Source organism: Ananas comosus, linkage group 9 (assembly GCF_001540865.1).
Source record: "Ananas comosus cultivar F153 linkage group 9, ASM154086v1, whole genome shotgun sequence".
In the NCBI taxonomy this organism is placed as follows: domain Eukaryota; kingdom Viridiplantae; phylum Streptophyta; class Magnoliopsida; order Poales; family Bromeliaceae; genus Ananas; species Ananas comosus.
The window spans coordinates 1,861,266-1,881,777 of record NC_033629.1 but is presented as its reverse complement, the minus strand read 5'-3'; the positions used below and the strand labels follow the sequence as shown (position 1 = coordinate 1,881,777).

The 20,512-nt window shown below is 34.5% G+C and overlaps 3 protein-coding genes across 8 annotated transcripts; 1 reads left to right on the top strand and 2 right to left on the bottom strand.

Annotated features, from left to right (window-relative positions):
• LOC109715041 (protein TIFY 5A-like) lies at positions 1,191–3,733 on the top strand. 2 transcript variants are annotated; one of them, XM_020239827.1, is made up of 3 exons: positions 1,191–1,454; positions 1,556–1,809; positions 1,866–2,437. In XM_020239827.1, exons 1-3 carry the CDS (start codon positions 1,351–1,353, stop codon positions 1,985–1,987), a joined length of 480 nt encoding a protein of 159 aa, XP_020095416.1. In that variant the 5' UTR covers positions 1,191–1,350; the 3' UTR covers positions 1,988–2,437. The 2 variants fall into 2 exon arrangements, with proteins under 2 accessions (XP_020095416.1, XP_020095415.1); XM_020239826.1 differs by lacking the exon at positions 1,866–2,437 and adding an exon at positions 3,348–3,733 and having other exon boundaries at positions 1,263–1,454; positions 1,556–1,724.
• On the bottom strand, positions 8,710–14,090 carry LOC109715484 (peroxisomal (S)-2-hydroxy-acid oxidase GLO1). Of its 4 annotated transcripts, none has more exons than XM_020240513.1 (12): positions 13,975–14,090; positions 13,401–13,592; positions 11,975–12,099; positions 11,702–11,748; positions 11,113–11,190; positions 10,878–11,002; positions 10,390–10,456; positions 10,251–10,313; positions 9,998–10,067; positions 9,819–9,919; positions 9,554–9,658; positions 8,962–9,147 (listed from the first exon to the last, which is right to left on the bottom strand). In XM_020240513.1, exons 2-12 carry the CDS (start codon positions 13,535–13,537, stop codon positions 8,962–8,964), a joined length of 1,104 nt encoding a protein of 367 aa, XP_020096102.1. In that variant the 5' UTR covers positions 13,538–13,592; positions 13,975–14,090. The 4 variants fall into 4 exon arrangements, with proteins under 4 accessions (XP_020096105.1, XP_020096102.1, XP_020096104.1 ...); XM_020240515.1 differs by having other exon boundaries at positions 13,401–13,580; positions 13,975–14,066; XM_020240514.1 differs by lacking the exon at positions 13,975–14,090 and adding an exon at positions 13,830–13,915.
• On the bottom strand, positions 15,183–19,236 carry LOC109715831 (peroxisomal membrane protein 13-like). Of its 2 annotated transcripts, none has more exons than XM_020241024.1 (5): positions 19,093–19,236; positions 18,057–18,239; positions 17,095–17,375; positions 16,127–16,219; positions 15,183–15,738 (listed from the first exon to the last, which is right to left on the bottom strand). In XM_020241024.1, the coding sequence occupies exons 1-5, from the start codon at positions 19,115–19,117 to the stop codon at positions 15,526–15,528; spliced, it is 795 nt and encodes a 264-aa protein (XP_020096613.1). In that variant the 5' UTR covers positions 19,118–19,236; the 3' UTR covers positions 15,183–15,525. The 2 variants fall into 2 exon arrangements, with proteins under 2 accessions (XP_020096613.1, XP_020096614.1); XM_020241025.1 differs by having other exon boundaries at positions 17,095–17,363; positions 19,093–19,235.

Sequence of the window (20,512 nt, the reverse complement as noted above, 5' to 3'; positions counted from 1 at the left end):
AAAAATAGATGACGAACTCAAATTTTAAAATCAAAGTGTCGCTAACTGATTCAAATCAGATAAATAAAATAAATAAATAATAAAATAAAATTTAAAAAAATTAAATAGCCAACTAAAAATAATTAATAATTCATATAAGTTTTCTACGTTTTAAAAAATAAAAATATTAAAAAAAAAAAAACGTGAGGCAACATTTATCATGTGTGATGATCCCCCTTTTAACCCAGAAAAAAAAAATAAAAATAAAAAAGAAAAGAAAATGTGCGGCAGCCACCACAGTCCAACTGGGGTCTATCCCCATCTGCTCAAAAAGAAAATATTACCTGCGCCTGGTGCACCCTACACGTGATCCACGACGCATATTAGATATAATCCTGTGCACAGAATATTTCTGTAATAAGCGCTATACAACTCCCTATCCGTAGCCTATTAGACCTCGACCGTCCGCATCCCGTAGCCCATCTCTATCTGGATGAATCTCGGCAATCAATATCGAGCGGCTGGAAGCCTGGAATTCATCTCATCGCGAGTTAGCCTTACGGATAATTTTACATATAATATTTTTCGACGCACAGAACTGTAATATAAGTAATACGTGCCCCCTTTACCACTTTCATAGAGCAATATCTCCATCACATGTATATTTGAAACTAATTATTTAATAAAAATAATTTTTTTTACAAATAATAGGATAGTTGAAATTAAAGCATCTGAAACCAAGTATATTTCAGAAAGCTTTTCACAACCCTAGAGCCTTATAATAGTGGGTTTCTTTCTTAATACAATTAATTAATACGTAAGATATGTCTTAAATTTTTTAAACAGTAAATATTTTTTATTTTTTTTTTTTTTTTTTCGATCTATATTTTAAATTTGATGTGATAAATAAGAGAAAGTATATATAATGGCCGAACAACATAATTTATTTTTTTATGTACTTTTATCTTTTGCTTTCTTCTTTTATTCTCTTTCACGCCGAACAAACTAAATTAAATATCCTTTCTTTTTTCGCCCTACAATATTTTTTTTCTCTTATGGGAAAGAAAAAGTAGTGCACGATATGTACGGATACACCGAATACAGACATTAATTACTTATTCTAGTGATCCACGTGCCATTCATGCCGACAAAAACCTCCCCCAAAAAAAAAGAAAAAAAATTGCAAATGATGACCGCGTTCTCCACGTTGCTTTGCCGCGCTGTCTCCCGCGTCTTTCACATACAACGCATATCGATATTGTATATATAAATATAAATACATTCTCATTCTTTCAAATTCCTCATATCTCCATTACCAATTCTCAACCAACATTCCAATAAGAACAAGGAGGAGAAAGAAAGAAAGAAAGAATGGGAGGGATATCGGATCACGATATTCCGGAGCTCAGCCTCCGACTCGGCAGCGGCAGCGGCAGCAGCGACAACAACGATAACAACTGTGTCAAAACTAGCAGGTATGTCATGCGCTTCAATCTCTTATTTCCTTTAATTGCTAATGCCCAGTGTAAAATTTTGATTTGTTTCTAATGAGGTTACGCATATTGAAATCATGTAGGGAGAAGAGATGGTCTCGCGAAAACAAAGTCGGATATCGGCAGTCGTCGCTGCCGCAGCAGCAGCAGCAGCAGCAGCAGCAGCAGCAACAGCAGCAGCAGCGGGCGGAGAATAAGATCACGATCTTCTACGACGGCCAGATTTGCGTCTGCGACGTGACGGAGATTCAGGTTTGCCCATCCATCCAGTTTCAGCTAGCTATATATGTTTACTTCTCTCTTTTTTTTTCAATATTTGTTTTATATATATATATATATATATATATATATATATATCTTTATATATATATATATATATATATATATATATATATATCTTGTGTTGCCACACATATAATTGGAAAATAAAGAAAAAGGGGAAAAAAAAATCCTCACTTAATCCTTTGTATAGCACATTTAAACCTTTTGAACACTGTATTGGGATGTTTATTTAGGGGATTCATGTAGGGATCTAACTAATGAAATATTATAAATGCTCATCAATAATTGTGGGAGAATATTGAATCCACAGTGTTTGAGGTATCTATAGTACTATTATATCTATTAATATGTTGATCTGTACCGTACAAATTAATCTATATGTAACACATTAATACATTTCATGTGAAACTTGGAGAATATCTTATTCATCAAAATTTTTTTTTTTTTTTTGTAAATCGCGTATTCTTTTTTTTTCTAAAAAAAAAAAATTGTCTACAAGGTGCATACTAAGTAAAAGGATAAATAGAATAAGGACAGGTGGCGGTTGGCGATTGGCCAATGGCTGATTTTGAAGTTTTCTTAGTGATTAATTAAAGAATTAGTAAACCTGCCAACGTGGACATATTCCGACCACTCTCCACCTTCTTTCTTTATCACCTCCAAAAAAAAAAAAATAATAAAAAGGCCCGAGTTGTATGTTTTTGACCTTGACTAGAACGAGTCAACACATCACGTAGAAAACACGCTTCAATTTACTAATTTTAATTATTAGTGCATGACATGTGTTTGATTTTTTTGTTATATATTAAAGTTTGAAATTGTTAGAGCTCTTGTCCAACTTGTTTTCTACTCAAGATCCACCTAAAATTGTAAACTTTAAAAACTAATGTAAACTTGAAAAAAAAAATCTAAATTCCCTAAGAGTGTTCTTGGTTTACTGTAAAATCACTTCGAAATTTTTTTATTGAAAATTTTTTTTCCAATATCTGCTTGCTTGTAAAAAAAAAAAAAAAAATTAAAAATTTTTTATAGATTCTCCGGATAAAAATCCCGTTTTCGTTTTCCATCATGCGTCCGCGGAAAGCAAAAATTGGTATAAAAAACACGCGGATCAGATAATATATAAAATAAGAAAAAAAATACATATATTAATTTTTTATTTATTTATATTTTTTTGCCTTTCAATCAAACAACCGTAATAAAAAAACTAATATTTTTTTCTACAAACTAAACATTAATTAAAGAGTGTAAAACTTTTTTTCCTCTGAAAATTTCTTTTGATGATTAAAATTTTACATGGAACCAAACACACCCTAAATATTTCAATTAATCAAATCAAGAAAACCTAAGATCACATAAAAAGTTGCCGTGCGAATCAATCAATTACTCTAATAGTTTAAAAGTATTTTACCTTCGACACCCTATACCATTTGAATCATTGATTTCATTTGATTCTCGTGAGATTGAATTCATCGTTTTATTTTACATAGTTTATTTAAATTTTTTACAATTCAGATGACAATCTATAGTAATTTCTACTTTTTATTTATATTAATGGTTTTGTTCTTTCTTTTTTTTTCTTTTTTTGAACAGGCGCGAGCTATTATATCGATGGCGAGACGAGAAATGGAGGAAAAAGAAAATAGAAATATCAGCAAAAGCAACTGCAACCAAATTCAACAATACCAACAACAATCACAGCTACAGCAAAGAAAAAATCTGGCTCCGAATCTGCAAAATTCACAGTTATCGAATTCGGGGCTTTCGATGAAGCGGTCGCTGCAACGGTTTCTTCAGAAGAGAAAAACAAGAATAAATGCAATCTCTCCCTATAACCATAGATAACAATGTTGCTTAGATTTTTTTTTCCCCCTCCTTTTTCTTTTTTTTGATTATTTTTGGGTTGTTTAGATACTTGTTTTAGCTGATTGTGATTTGATGAATATATACTAGAAATTAATAGAGTCAGGCATTAGTTAGTATCCTAAAATATCGTATGTAATTAGGGGTTGTTTGGAAACTTTGTAAAAACATAGTATTTTTGACAAAATATTTTGTTTTGAAGTAACAAAGTTTTCTTTTTTCCCCACTTGCAATGTTTGGATGCACTTTTTAGAGAATTTTATCGTTGGATTTATGTAAAACCATATTTCAAATCAATATTATGGTGAAAAAGTTAAAGACTTTTATGTTGTCACTATAACAGAATTAAGTTATAGAAACACATGACGAAATTAGGTTATAGAGACACATTTTAGGACACTTTTGTGTAAGTGTCTCATTTATATCAAATTTTTTTAAAAAAATCTACTAAGAACTAAATATAAAGCTAAATCCAATCAAAAACAAAAAGTTCATCTACTCAGCCAACCCCACCCAGTCTACTCGGCCCGATTAGAAATAGAAAAAAGGAAAAAAAAAAATTACCATCTCCTCTTCTCCTCCTCCGCCGCTACAGCCGACGATGTAGAGTTTCGACGGCTGGAGTTCGGCCACGAGAATCTCGTAGAGACCGTAGAGAGCTACGATCGCTACGTGTCTCTCTGCCACAAGTCGCTAGAAAAGTATGTGCCAAATATTAAGGCGATCTCACATATAGCAACACTTTTAAAAAGTGTCGGTAATTTAGCCAACAATATTTTTTGACCTATACCTATATTTAAAGGTGTCGCTATATATCATTTTTGTTGTAGTATGTGGATTAACCAGAGAACGCATTAAGAAGGTCTCATCCGTGAACGTTGCTAAGTTGACATATTGTTGGCCGAACTGTATAAATTATGTATTCTTATACACATTCTTTTCTACAAAAGATCTTATTTTAGCTGCGCTTGTGTACCGTGTAGGTTCGATATGTGCTCGGTAACTCCTTGGCCGGTCCCTTTATTTATATGCTCTATTATTGGCTTCAAAATGATCCTATTATTACTCCATTATTCTAATTTTATTAATTCCAATTGTTTGGGACTATTACTTATATGATTTGTGAGATTGAATTAAAAGATCTCATTTGGTGAAAATTTACTTGCTATTGGTAATTAACAATTTACTTGTTAAACCACAGTTACAATCAATTTATATATGATTCTTAAATGCCCTTCTTAATTAATTAGAATAGTATACAATTAGTTTTCTTGAGAAAAAATAAAATAAAATAAATTAGAAAAAAAAAAAAAAAAACATATCACTCAGATATGATCTCGTGTCTCTTTCTAATCAAGAAAATGAAAGCTAACTAATAAAATGTGCCTCTAATTTTCCAAAAAGTAGAAATAAATATAAATATCAAAAAGGTGGAATTAATTGTTGTGGAAAAGAATAAGTAATTGAGTGGTTTGGTCCAAAACACGTTGAACCACTAAACTAATTGGCCTTTGCCATTCACGTGTGCAATATTGTATATATGTTAGGTGGTGTGTTGTGTCCAAATTTAATACCATGTATTATATCACCCTAAACTTTAGAAAAAGTATAATGCGTGCACTTAATTACTAAACAGTTGAAGAACCCTACCCTTTACACGCCAAAGTAGAAGAAAAAAGGAGGAAAATTAAAAGAAAATAAACTACAAACAAAATTCGTCCTAACCAAAAAGAGTTGATAGTGTTACCCAAAAGTCGATTCGATCTAATAGAAAACAATTTAGAATTTGCTTACATTGTGTGATGAGATAATAATATCTAACGAGGTAATAAAAAAAGAATAACAAAATAATAGATGCAAATATATACGAATCGAATTTAGAAACTTTGCGAATAAAAGAGTTTTAGTACTAACTTTACTATATATGCACCATTGTTACCCAACAAGATCCAAATAGTAGAAAACAATCTTAGAATTTATCTAGAAATCTAAAGAATATTTCTTAATTTTTAAAAACTATATTGGTTTAAACTTTCCAAAAAAGAGTCTCCTTAATTTCTATATAGAGTGCATTTTTTCCTTTCTTTATGCATGTGGATCTAACTGGCTAAGATTCAAGAATGGGGCGAAGTATACTGATAATGTTACCTAATTCCACATATCCCAAATACGTTGAACATGTGAAATATATGACATCTTTCATTCTAAGATGTTCCAAATGGGAAATTTCATACATATGCTTCCAATTAATGTTGGGTTAGTGGAAGAGTAATCAATGTTTGGTGTTGACACTTGCAACTTAGGGCTTGATAAGCTACGTACATTGAAGCTTCTGTAGAAGAACTGTTACCAAACAAACTTAGTCGAAAATATAAAAACCATTAATTAATAATTTACCTTTCTTTTTTTTTTTTTTTTGGTCGAAACCTCTCTAATAATCTTTTATTGTAGCCGTAAGTAGAAGTTTTCAACTAAAACTTTGAGCTTGCAAATCCAAATACTCATTACAGCTTCTTGTGATAAAATAATCTTGAGATTTGTTTAAGAAATGAACTCAGGTAGAAATATTAAGCAACTAGGCTTGGAATTTGGAATCTCGAATACCAACAATCAAATACTTCACCATATGCTAGGAACGGTCGGTTTGTTTGTTACTATTAATTTAATTATTACTTTTCCACAGTGGAGAGAAATTTTTGAAGTTAATTATCCCAAATCAGGAGTTAATAGTACATGAATAGTATTTAATATCCACTTTTTAACCATTGCGTATGCAGGATTTAGTGAGGGTTTGGTGGAATAGTAATATGATCCGATGGTAAAAAAAAATGGATAGTAATTACAAGTCATATACTATTAATAGTATTCTAATTGAGTTGTCAAATCAGTACGAAATTTGTAGAAAAATTTGGGCTTTTTAAAGTTTTCGAAATATTTTTCAAATTTACAGTTTCTATGACACAACATATTCCAAAACTGGTAAAGAAGTGCTGCTACAGAATTTTTAGAGAATAGAAATTGAACACCAGCTTAATGTGGATGTCACATACATAACTTTCCAAAAGATATTGCTACCTATTTCTCAAAAAAAACTTTCCAAAAGATATGTCAACAAAAGAAACATGGTTTTGGAGGATTTAATTATTTTTGACTTTTAGGACTGGTGACAAGCACCACTAATTGACTTTGCCAATATTTCTAGATCCAACCCAAAATAATCTCTAGTTGATGTGGAGTCTAAGCATTAAACTCTATACTGAAGTTTGAAACCAAATGTCGTTTCTCCGTCGAACCACATGGTGGATTTTCTTTCTCTCTCACATGTTCTCTCCCTCACATGGACCCACATGGGCTATGTTCAAGTGACATGCATGGACTCACATGGGCTATGAGTAGAAAGAGTTGGGGGGGAAGATGCATGCATTGTAATAATAAGAAAGATAGCAAAAGTACAAAAAATATTCTATGTACTATGCAATTTTTTGTTTCATGAACCCTGTGTATGATGTTAAACAATATTGCTATATATAGAGAAAGTTAAGAAAAAAAGCAAGAGGGCAAGAAATATGCTGTGTAGTATGAAAAATTTTATAAGAGAAAAGTTTATGTTGTGCGTGAGATACTATTTTTATTGGAGTTAGCAAAGTAAAAGACAATTTACAAATAATTTATAGTATACTTGGAATCAAAACAGGAGATTTAGAATAATCATATTGCAAAGGAATTTAATAGTACGGCCACTTCTGAAAATCAACTTATTATACCTGTTAAAAATAGTGCTCAAGTGGAAAATACTATTGGCGAATATAGTCCTACCGAAAGCCAATCAAGATGTTCTGTCTGTGGGAAAAAAAATATAATAATTAATATTCTGCCTGTTCAAAAAAAAAAATTATTGACTTGCAGTATTTTGTCAAGGAACGATAGTGATTTGCCTATTGAAACATCTGCTGTAGCGAAAAAGCCACGTTTGTAAGTATTAATATTTTTAAAATATTATATATATATATATATATATATATATATATATATATATATATATATATATATATATATATATATATATATATATATATATATATTTGAGCTCCTATACTTTTAAAAGTACCAAGTCTTTGGTGCTTGTAAGATTTCGGCCCTTGGATTAAGGAATGCGTGGTTAGGATGATGTGAGCCCCCTAGGGTTGAGTGGGTTGTTGGTTGAATAGTATAATCTAACGGGTAAAAATGATCAAAGGCATAGATCTAACGGTAAAAAATTTACAAGCACAAAGTGCTTGGTGCTTTTACAAGCACCATAGCCGGACTATATATATATATATATATATGATTCATACCCGCAAGAAATCAAGTGGAACCGCTAGGCCATAATGATCTAAGAACTGTTTTATCAATTATATTTGCATTATCAAAGACATTACATCATATTAGATAATCTATAGTATATATTTAGTTATCTTACATAATGTGAATGTTATGTATATCTGTATGTTTCGTAATAAATAAATATAATTACAGTCATATTATTAGCTCTTAATGTTACGACCTCCCGCCGCGAAGCGTGGGTCATTACACTAGTTACTATTAAAGATGACCTCCCGCCGCGAAGCGCGGGTCATTACACTAGTTACTATTAAAGATGCGTGCAGTTGAAGATATGGTAGGTATATCTGCATTTAACTCGTGTAGCAATATGAACACGAAAAGTGATGCAATTAAAAAACTTTATTTGGTTGCTCGTAATTGAGAATTATGTTATAGATTTCATTACATTATATATGATATGATTAGGATTACCCCCTCAAAAATAAAAAGTTACTCTTTTTATTTAAAAAGCGAGCAGAGCAGGTAAAGTTACACTCTTCAAGTACTGCATCTCCAACTACGTCAGATTTGGACGTAGTTCACGATGTAGCAATTTGAGTCTTTTGATCACAAGTCAAACTACAGCATGTAGCTGTAATTACAGCAAAGCAAACAAAAATGTTTAAGTTTGCATGTAGTAAGTGCAAACAACCAAAAACACTCCAAGGTAAATAGACAATTCGAAAGAGAAATATATGTAAATCTTAAAATACAAAATTAAGCATCATATTTCAACAGAAGCTGACATTAACTTATGCATTTCAATATGTAATCAGAAGAATATACATCAAATTTCATGACTGATGCCAATCAGTTAATAAAAGTATGTTCCATTGTCATCAGTTGAAACTTGTAGATAGGGTCCCTGGAATCCACTCAATTTCCTTCACTCGAATAATTAAAGTCCATTCATAACCAAGAGATTATATGTAGCTCTTTTGTTACAGAGGAATGAATGGTGGTTATTTTGGTGGCTTAATTATAACCTGGATACGGTGCGGTACTTGTCGGACTCGGTGATAATGTGGTTGCGAGTGATATCTTTGAGCGAGGTGCATCCGCTTAACGCCATGGTGAGCTCGAACTCGTCGCGAAGCATCTGGAGGACCTTTCTCACACCGGCCTCGCCTTCGGCAGCCAAAGAGAACACCACAGGCCTCCCAATCTATAAATTTATAGCGAAATTGATCCTTATAATGCGCAGTATATGATCAGCAATCCTAGTTAACACAGTAGATTACAAATTTTGTCCGCAGAATTTGATCCCGGTTTCAGCTACATTCTCAGAGTTTCAGTCTTAACAATTTATCCTGAAGGTTGCTTTACGTCGCAAGGAATCCTTTCTTTCAGTCTACTGTCTAAAAAGAGTGCCAACTTCAGCATTATTGTTACAGTTGAAAGCTAAAAAACATTCATGAGGCATCCTCCTTCAATTTTCAGAAAAAGAGCTTCAAGGCAGCTAGATTGCTAAAACTGAAAATCTGATCAATAATGGTCATAATGTTCTTGCATTGATTTTATGGGGATTTTTGAATAAACTACTGAATTAAGGCATTCTAATTTCTACTTACAAATACGCCAGAAGCTCCCAAAGCTAGAGCCTTGAATACATCGGTCCCACGACGAACACCGCCATCGAGAAAAACAGGAATTCGTCCCTGAGCAGCTTTCACAACCTGAATATCCCACCACACATCAGTAACAAATCGCAAGTCCAACATTTAAATCTCAGAAAAAACACGCAGTTTTTCCAAACAAAACATCAATGCCATTTTACTTTCAAAACCAAGCCGTAATCAAAACGAAATCATACAACACATGTTGAGAGAAGCTTGCCTCTTCTAGAGCACTGATGGTAGCAGGAACGTAGTCGAGCTGACGAGCTCCATGGTTGGACACAATAATGCCAGCGGCACCAGATTGTACGGCCAGCCTAGCTGCAAATTCATGGATTAAGATGAAGTCACGGAGGAAATTGATTCGGCAAAGAAGGAAAACCAAAATGAGATTCTTACCGTCCTCCGCCGTGAGAACCCCTTTGACTAAAATCGGCATGGAAGTGATCGTCTGCAACCACTTCACGTCCTGCCAAATCCAAAACAATCATTCTATGTGAACAGCATAACCGACAATCCCTTCATAAGTGAGTAAGAGTGTTGTAATATAAAAGCTTGCTTTTATATTTGTTGTGGCAATAGTTTACGATAAATACATGAAAGGTATTTAGTGCAACACTATCGCGCGTGGTGAGTAAATAAGTTAACATACCTTCCAGCTCAACGAGCGATCGATTTGGCCAGCTACATAGGACGCCAACCCAGAGTCATTACTCTGTACACAAAATAAATATATAAAAACGTAAGAAGGGATGAGAAAGGATCAAATTGTATTTACAATAAATACTTACTTTATCCATCTTTCCGAGGTCCAAACCCTCAAAATTCTTCAGGGTCAAAAATGGTGGTAAAACAAATCTGTGTGACACAACTCATTTAGAGGTTCAAATCTCTGAAAAAAAAAAAAAAATACTAAAGAAAATACAATGCAGTAACATCTCAACTAAAAGTGGTGGTCGAATTAGCATGTAACCAAGAACAGCATAACTGAACTCGAAGAATTCTTTTGATTCAAATCATGGATAATATACTGAAAAGAACCATGTCTTTTTCACCGAATTGAGCCATGTAACTGTGGTATAAAGAAAAAAAAAAATTTACTTCTAAAAAAGAAGCAAAAGAGAAGAATCATATTGAGGGGATTTGGAAATCATTAACCTAACGAAAGGCATCACGCATTAAGCAGCCATTCATCCACGCACTTAAATACAAAAGCAGATACCTTCTGATAGACGCTCTGAGAGAAATGGAGTCATTGCATGCAAGAGTACATATATACCTGTTCTTAATGTCCGCTTCTCTGCGACCAAGTCTTGGAGTATCCACAGTAAGAGCTATTGCTTTGAACCCCGCCCTTTCGGCTCTTCTAACCAGCTGCGCGACTACATTCCGGTCTTTGTAGACCTAACAAGATGTAAATTAAACAATGAGTGATGATTATATAAATTCACATGGAAAGTGGTTTCATAGATATACCCAAAGAAGTACTTAAATGAATGCAAAAATATACTTACATATAGCTGGAAGAAGCGAATTCCTGGCCCGGTGGAGGCAACCTCTTCAACACTGGAAGTAGCCCATGATGAGAGTGTCTAGAAAGGAAACAGGAACCGATAGTAAGTACTTCAAAAGCTAAAACTGCAAAAAGATACTGGGAAAAGAATCTTAAGAGATTTAGATGTGGAACACCCTTCAATTAGCAAATTCCAGCAACTAATGGACTATTGCAGTGCTAACACAGAATCATCCTAAAGCGACTGAATTTTGAAAATCATAATATGCGACATCGTAGGGAGTAGAGAAAAGCGCTTCAGCAAGCCAATTTAGAAGTATGCAGATAACACCCAAAAAAAAAAAAAAATCCAAAATGGATATCTGTACACTCACACAAAAATGTGCTTGTGAGAGCTAAAATTCCATTGGGTCCTCAATGCTATTCTTGCAAAAGAGGTCTATAATAAGCAGTGAAGAATAAGGTACTTTTTTAAAAAAAAACCACTCAGCGAAGTTTGCATATGTTTATTAATAGCTCACGTTGGTGAAACAGCGAAACTTCAAAATATTAAGCCATAGGAAACATGAGATAGGATAATGGTGACGAACCATAATAGTGTTAGCTGCTGATGCTGCTCTTGCAGTTGCATACTCCCCTGAGGCAAAAATAAAAGGCTTGATCAAGTTAATATGGTCTAACACTTCTCGTTGGAAGCATAAGGGGGGTCAAAAAAAATTCTGAAATCTACCTAACCTTTAGCAATCAACATAAAGTAAGATCAAAGTTCTACAATTTGATTTGTGATTACAGGATAAGAGTCGGATATTCTGATAAACCAAGTTGAATTGGGCTACAAATACATGTTGGAACATTTAACATACCATCGGGGTGGGCCATTTTCTGCATGGCAGTAGGAGCAATCATAATCGGCATCGAAATCTTGAATCCCAAAACGGTCGTGGTCATGTCAATTTTGGAAACATCTATGAGAATGCGCGGGCGAAACCTGGTCAAAACTCGATGAATTAATAAGTATAATATTTTTCTCCAGGACCGACCACATAGCGCCTGATATTTTCTTGGTCTCAGTGGCTTCACAAGAACTTAAAAGAACTAATTGAGTAACCAAAACCACAATAGAAAAAATGTGCTTTACCTTTCCACCAAAAAACAAAAAGAAAGAAAAAGAACCACATGTTTTATTTGAATTAGCTACGTCATAAACAGCAACTAAAATTTGCACCAAGCTATACACAGGCAAAAAGCTAAATCCCCAGGAGTGAACAATTTCACCACTAGGAAGTAAAGAGGAATTGTGGTCAACTAGAAACATGCATCCACCACATCTACAAAGCAACGGCCAAACTTCACGGCCGAAACCGTAAAGGATATGGCTAAAGAATGAGAAAATCTAAAAGTATATTTCAGGCAAAGAGAAATAAATTGTTAGGAGATACATGACAAAGGACAAGATATGTAGCAATTCTTATGCTTTTTGTAGAAGTTAGAAACGAGATTCTCTTAAGGAACACTCCAAAGAACGAGAGCAAGATTTGTATTTGTGTCTGGTAAATTACAAGTGCAGTTCTTATAGGAATAATGACGAACATTTCGCATTCATATTTACAAGAATCTAATACTCAGTTGCCAAAGAAGATTCATGTAGCTTCTATTGGTAAAGTAAGCAACTTTTAAGCAGAGGAATCAGTTTGTTCAACTTATCCATCAAACGAAAAGGCGAAGAACCCAAAAGAGAAAGCACAAAAAAGGCAGTCCATGGGAAGCAGAAGCAGCACCAAATACAATCAAAGGCAGGAACTAAGCACTTTTTCTGTAAAAGCTTAACTTACTAGAGAACAGCGTTTGACTATTTTATATCTAACACTTTTTCTCACACGCAGCTGATTTCGACCACAAGCCAAATGCGCGAACTTTTTACCTGACACTACGAGCCCGATAATGCCTAAATAAAAGATCTCCTACTCTGACCCTTAAAAGATTCTTTTTCTTTATTTGAAAAGGAGATCCTAAAAATGTTTAAAAAACAGAATCTTTTACTCTGATACCATATGAAATAATCTGATCTCCTACATACAAACGGATTTTGACTACAATGGGAAAAAAATTACACAAAATTAGGATCCTAAAAAGATTCTTTTATCTTTCAAGAGAAACACAAAACATCTTGCTCTGATACTATGACAAACATACCGCTCCCGGTTAAAAACCAAAGCTATCAGATAACGGCGTGTCAGTAAGTTGTACATATGTAAGATAAGGTGTTGAATAAGAAGATGAGGAGCTTACAGAATCCTTGAAAAAGCCTCCCTGTTCTCCTTGAGAGTCCACTGGTCCTCAGCACCAGAGGCATAGTAGTCAAAGACCATCTTGGGCAACTTCTGCTTGGCTATGGCCTCATACTCCATAACATTGGTGACCTCCATGTTGGTTGATGAAGCTATGTATTATCCCACAATCCCAAATGCTCTACAGGAAATTCTGAAAAGCTAGATGATTAATAAATAGAATAAAGCTAATTTCAGGGTGACACAACAACATGAAAATTACTCAGCTGCATGCATGCATGCATGCTGCAGCATTAAATGACCAAAACCCAGATGGGAATTGTTAAAAAAAAAAGAAAATCGTGCGAAAATAATCTTAACACTTTCTCTCACGTGCATGACTTACAGTACAAAAATTTAATCTATGCGTCAATCTGCCTGTCTGACGTACCGTGTTTGTTAACAGATCGATCGGATAAAAATGACTCAGAAATAATTTTAATAGAAAATCAATAACCAAATTGAATAAAGAGAAAGAAGAGGATCATAATTAAGAGAAAAAATTAAAAAAAAAAATAATAGTATGAGAATGATACCCTGATTTCTTGGAGAAGGAGAAGTGAGGAGAGAGTGGGGGTGGATAAAGTGATTTATGCGTTTGGGAATGTGAGATGGTGGTGGTTTGTTGGAGAGAGGAGAGAGGAGAGAGAGAGAGAGGGTCGTACATGAAGACAAGGTAAAATTGCAAGGAGATCCCACAACTAATGGCGTTTCTGAAATACGCGCCTTAAAACCTTCGAGGACTGTTATTGATTTGTTTTGGTTTGCGTTATTTAAGTCAATCGAATTAAAAAAAAATATTATTAAGATTAATTGCTCAACTAATTATTAATAAAATAAATATTATTTAGCAAATAAAATAAATTAACTTGAAATTTGAAAAAAAAGATTCAAGTTAACTCACTAAAATAACTCAAATCAATGCAAATAAAGGCTGAGATATTTTTTAAAAAATAAATATGTACGGAGATGCTCCGTAACTTTAAATGCATCAAATTAATCAGTACATTCAGTATAATGGTTCAACTATTATTTAATTGGTAGAAATTTTGTTCAAACGCTTGATAGTTAATGAGGTTATTAATTTTGATAAAGATCTTTCCTAAAATGACCAAAAAAATAAAATCAAAATAATAATAAGTTACGAAGTGTTTACGGGTCATTTTCAAAATAGCCGATCGTGGAAGGGGTTCTCATATCCGAACAAAAAGATTTTTGGATCTAGTTCAAAATATTCTATAGGTGAGGGGCTCTGCATACATTTTCACACAAAAGACAAAGAAAGGTAACATGGATGTGGAAGTTTTTATATTTTTTTGGGTGGTTTTTGTTTTGGATGAGCTTTTGGAGGCTGAGGTGGAAAAATGGCTTTTCTCTAACAACTGCTTGCTCATCCACAAACGTCATCTAAATCCACTCCACATCCCAAAAATTCCAAAAAAAAATACAAAAAAAAGAAGTACCCAACACCATTACACCACCACAATAAAAAGTCTCCAATCATCAACACATGAGAGGAGAAAAAGATTAAAGAGAAGATGAATGATTACACAATAAAATTTTAAAAAGGAGAAAAGTATTAAATGGTACATACATCACCGAGGAAATAAACAGCCCCAGTATTATCTTATATATATATTTAAACTTAGGCCCTAAAGTTATCACTTGTGTGCAAAGAACTCAAACAAGATCTTTGTTTTTTTTTTGGGGGAGGGGGCAAAAAATTCATGTGGACAATATCAACTTAAAAAGCTATGAACATATGTTATTATGTTTTCAACTAAAAATGACAGAACAATTTTACAATCTTCTTGCAGAAAGAGGAGTAAAATGAGACGTCGTGACATTTCTTATTGAGATTTTAAGTTATTAATCAAAGTAATAGCCCTTACCCAAGCAATCTAGTGCGTAGAGATTTATGAAACATACATCAAGTATTTGAGATTGTCAAAGATAAAACATGTATGCATTTTCTTCCCTCCGTAACTGGCTCCGTCTCATAACAACAGTTATGCATGCATATGAGATCCGAGCAGAACTTCTCTCTTCTGATCAAGGGCAGAAAAGAGGACGAACTATTCCTGCATTTAGCTCTCTCTCTTAACATCACCACCCCAAACATTGTCCCACGAACCGCCATTGTCTTTCGGTGCCTCGATAAAGCGACCGCCTTGTCCCACGAAAGCTGGGACTTCACCGGGCCCCGGAACATGAGCCTTCCCGGGCTTTGTCTTCACCCCTAATATGCGTAAAACAAATCTTGCGAGCTCACCGTATAGTAAACCAGAACGATCGAAAAGCTGCATGAGTAAGAACGTCTAGCAGTTAGCGATGCATGTTCAGCCTGGCTTCCGAAAAGTTTTAATCCAAAAGGTACAGGCCTCCGAAAACCGAGAATTCAGGTAACACGAAGAAAAAAAAGCTTTTGCTGTGATAGAAAGAATAAATAAGCTTGGCCTAGCAAAAACTGAGGCGAAAATTTAGAGCTGCTGGTTTTGCTGCAGCAAGAAGCAGCTGAGGAGATTTTAACCCCCCAAAAAAAAAACAATAGTTGCTTGAACAGTTCCACTCGAACAGCACTTTTTCAAAAGCTCCAATTAGCCGAGCATAACCCCAAATGTTTCAAGTTAGGAGAAAAAATCATGATGTAATGAAAAAGTAGGAAAACAAGGAAGCTGGAAAGAGTACCTGTAGAAGAGCAGACATAAACATGTGAAATGCTTGGGTGTTCTGGTCTATAAGCATAGCAATTCGGCCAAAGAAATTAACAACACCATGCATCTGTAACCAACACCATAGATAAATTAAAATGGCACGAAAAATATGGAAAGATAAACTCAAAAACAAAAATAAAGAATCTTAAAAATGTTAACAGGGATCTTTGAGATTTACTTAACAACAGCAACTGATGACTTCTAGATACTTGTAGCTGAATGCAATATGGTCAGACACAGCACTCTAAAGATGCACAATCGATCTAAAAAATGCAGCAGCAAAAAAGGTGAAAACAGCTCGACATCATCCATAAGAATAAGAGAATACCTAGCAATCATACATTCACACCTTGAAGGACAAGGAAATGCAATCGTATGCCAGAAAAAAAAATTTAAAAAAAAAAACAGCAATATTGTTGGGAATAATAGGAGATCCCATCAACTATTGCACTTCTATAGATGGCCACCTGAGCTTTCAAAATTTCAAGGGGAAAAAAGAATCCCGCGAACAATCGATCATTTTCAATCAATCATCGACCATTGTTGCCATCAGTTGTGACAGCCATCAGTCAAATATAAATAATTTATTCAAATGCACCTAAACTCATCTAGTCGTTCAAAGGAAGAAGGGTAAAACATAACTCTAAAACGTCACATGGCAGCCACCTGCCAACCTCAAAAGAAAATCGACGAAAAAAGGGAATAGGTTGTAGGTTGAAGCCCCTAGTAATTTTCCAACTTGTGAAAATATGGACTGTCATCCGTTATAGCATGATACTTCAGAGGGCTACAGTACATTTCTCTTACAATGTATTAGGCTTGACCATTAATGCTAACTTAGAAGTCATTGATGGAATCAGCAGCAGAAAACTCAAAAATCTAAAAAATAAAATCAAAAGAAGAACAACAGAGTAGAGTGATAACAGGAGAATATCATCTTACCACACGTAGGAAGGACATCCAAAAGCCTGGGGGCGATGGAGGGCCTGGATTATTAGGATCCTGATTATTGTAGGGACCACCCATGCCCATCCCATAACCACCCATGGGACCTCCAAACCCACTGTTGTACATGCCCCCGCTATACATTCCAGTGTTCCCGTATAAACCCCCGTACCCTGAATACATGCTACTCCCATAGAGCCCACTGCCATATGATCCTCCTCCGTATCCGCCAGAACCATACATGCCAGATCCATAACCCCCATAACCTGCAAGTGGTGCTAGAATGTAAAGAGGATCTAAATATTAGAGAGGATTTTACATAAATATCTTGAAAAATCATCAAATAAAATAAATATATACTTAGGTCAAATATGTTTCTATCAAAAATAATCTTATACTAAATTGAGGAATCATCTGATTCATAGAGTGGAGTTGTCTTTGCATCAGCAAATGATTTCTTCAAAGAAAGATGCTAAGAACAACAATATATTTGTAAAAAATTAAGCTACTAAAGGGCATGTATGAAATGACAGGTTTTGCAGGAATATACATGCAATAGATAACTTTGCAGGGTTACATACTTAAATATCTCAATTTGAGAAGTGTTAAATGCAGAAGACACTCTTGAAAGTATCATAAATTTGCGACTTCACCCTTTGCAGCTTTGCCCCTACGAAAAGTAAAACATACGTTTGACTTGACCCACAGCATTTACCATATAGACTGTTGAAAGTTCACTCCCTTGTTATATTTTCCGTCCAAGAATTGCAGGAAAAATTTAGATATGAACGAACGTATCCATAAGACCTATTTCAGTGCTATAACCCGATTTTAAGTGGTAACAGTCTAAAAATTGTGGGGATTACATGTAGTTTTTTTAGCTCTTTTCAGGGAACAAAGTGCAAATCGCAATATTTTCGAGGTTTGATATTTTGCATTTAAGCCATTTAAGAAATTACCTCCATATGTATTTCCATAGTTTTGCTGCCAAGGCCTTGGCGGCACAGGTCTCACGACAGTGTTGTTTACATTCGAGACACTTCTCTCTGTAGTTGGAACAATTTCTCCGGGTTTTGCGGTTCCAGAGGCTTCAACAACATCACTAGTGCTGCCAGAAGACGGGGGTTTGAATAGTGTATTACCTGCAGGGCATAACATTCACTGAGCTTGGAATGCCTAAAATGGATAGAAGCACGCGGGGTATAAAATGATTAAATCGCAATGAAGCCCAAGAATAGGGAACGATTAATAGTCCGAGGGAAATAACACATGAATGTGCAAACAAACTATAACACTCGGATAGTTTCTAACACACGGCAAGCTAATTGCTGTCTAAATCTGCCATTTGTATAAACAAGAGAGACTACTGAATTATCATTTAGGAAGACCAAACCTGACCAGTAAATCATCGCTGGTCGCAAAATTACAACATGCATGGGAGGATATTGATATGATTGGTTTCAAGGAACTCAAACAGCAATTTAATCACAGCAGTTTGACTCAAATCAGCAACCTAAAGCACATTCTACCACGCCGATTTTTCCGAACACCTGATTTGCTTACACTTGTTGAAATCATTTCAAATCATCAAAAGTCGGTTGAAAGCACAGTAACTACTAATGTTTCCAAACAATCGACTTGCACGAGCTTCTGCGTTCAATTTGAGCTAACTAAACTCAAATTTCAGTGTTCTTTCCCCCGTCTAAAAGATCAAATTAAACTCAAATCTCTACAAATGTTGTTCCCCAATCGAAAGCAAGACACGGAAGATTACAAAACCGCGGCTCAAAAGCGTCGATCCAAATCCAGCTAACCCTAATAGTTACTCTGCGGCGATTTTGCGGCTCTGCCCATGTCCAACAACAGAGAACTCGCTCCCTAATCGAAACCCTAATCGATCGATTCTTACACTAACAAATCGTTCAGAGGGCCCAAAACCCACGGAATTGAAAGGAAGTTTCTAGGGTTCGGATTGAGAGGAAGGAGATCACGAACCTGGTGGTGGCGAATTCGTCGCCATATCCCCTCTCTCTCTCTCTCTCTCTCTCTCTCTCTCTCTCTTTGTTTTTTTGGTCTCCCTCTCTCTCTAGAGGAAGCCGCGGACGGGACGAAGCCGAAGCCGACCTTATTTAACGGGCCGAACACCAACTCTGACACGGCCCAAAAATTCCTAATTAATATATTTACATAATCTATTTTTATTTAAATAAATTATTTTTAAAAAAGAGTAAAATAAAATCTTTTCATATTATTTTTTATCATATTTTTTTACTTTTTTTGATGTACAAAACAGATTCATTTTTTTTTAATTTTTCTTAATTTTTTTTCTATTTTTTAAATCTGTTCGATTGAATGAGAAAAAGTACTAGTTGTAAATTTATACTGTTAGGGCGCAACTGAGTAGTCTAATGTTGTTCCGGGTTTGGTTCTAATGAACTTTGACATCGATTCGTTACAAATTTACAATCTCGGGGTATAAGAATAATATAATTTGCTTTTACTCTTTGTTCGATTAAATGAGAAAAAGAACTCGTTACAAAGTTATACTGTTAGGGCGCATCAGAGTAGTCTATTGTTGTTCCGGTTTTGGTTCTTGTGAAGGTTGACATCGATTCGTTCCAAATTTACACTCTCAGGGCAGAATGGAACAATATAATTAGCTTTTATTTTTTGTTCGATTGAATGAGAAAAAGTACTCGTGGAAAATTTATACTGTTAGGACGCAACAGAGTAGTCTAATATTGTTCCGGTTTTGGTTCTTGTGAACGTTGACATCGATTCGTTCCAAATTTACACTCTCGGGGCAGAATTGAACAGTATAATTAGATTTTACTATTAAGGTTCTGAAAATTGCGATGGCGATGAGGAGGAAGAAGCGGTGGGTGTGGAGGCGATGGGAAGAATGGGAATCGCCTCTCGGATCTCGGCAGCGTAATCAAAATGCGTATAAAGTAATAACTCTATACTGCTTCTTGCTACATTTGTACATATCTATTTTACATTTTCTATTTGTATTTAATAATATCCCCTGACAAATTTAAAATAATTAAAATTTTAATTTTGTCGATATTTTATTTTCTACAGCATTAGCTCGCCGCAATGCGCGACTAACTTCACTAGTTAGATATATAATTTAAGAGTTGGGTCACTTCAAAAGTCATGGGAATGATAGGTGTCCTACTCTCTTTACCTTCTCCACTTCAACAATATATATCGCATGCATCCGGTCTACTAAAATATCATATACACTAAATCTATTTTTTAACTATTAATATTTTAAAATCTATAAGATATATAATTTGATAATTTAGCTATTCTATCATATTACAAAAATCGTTAATACTGGTTATTAGATATTTCATTAATTATCTAATATACTTTTGCGGGTGTATAAAATATTAGTATACATCAGATG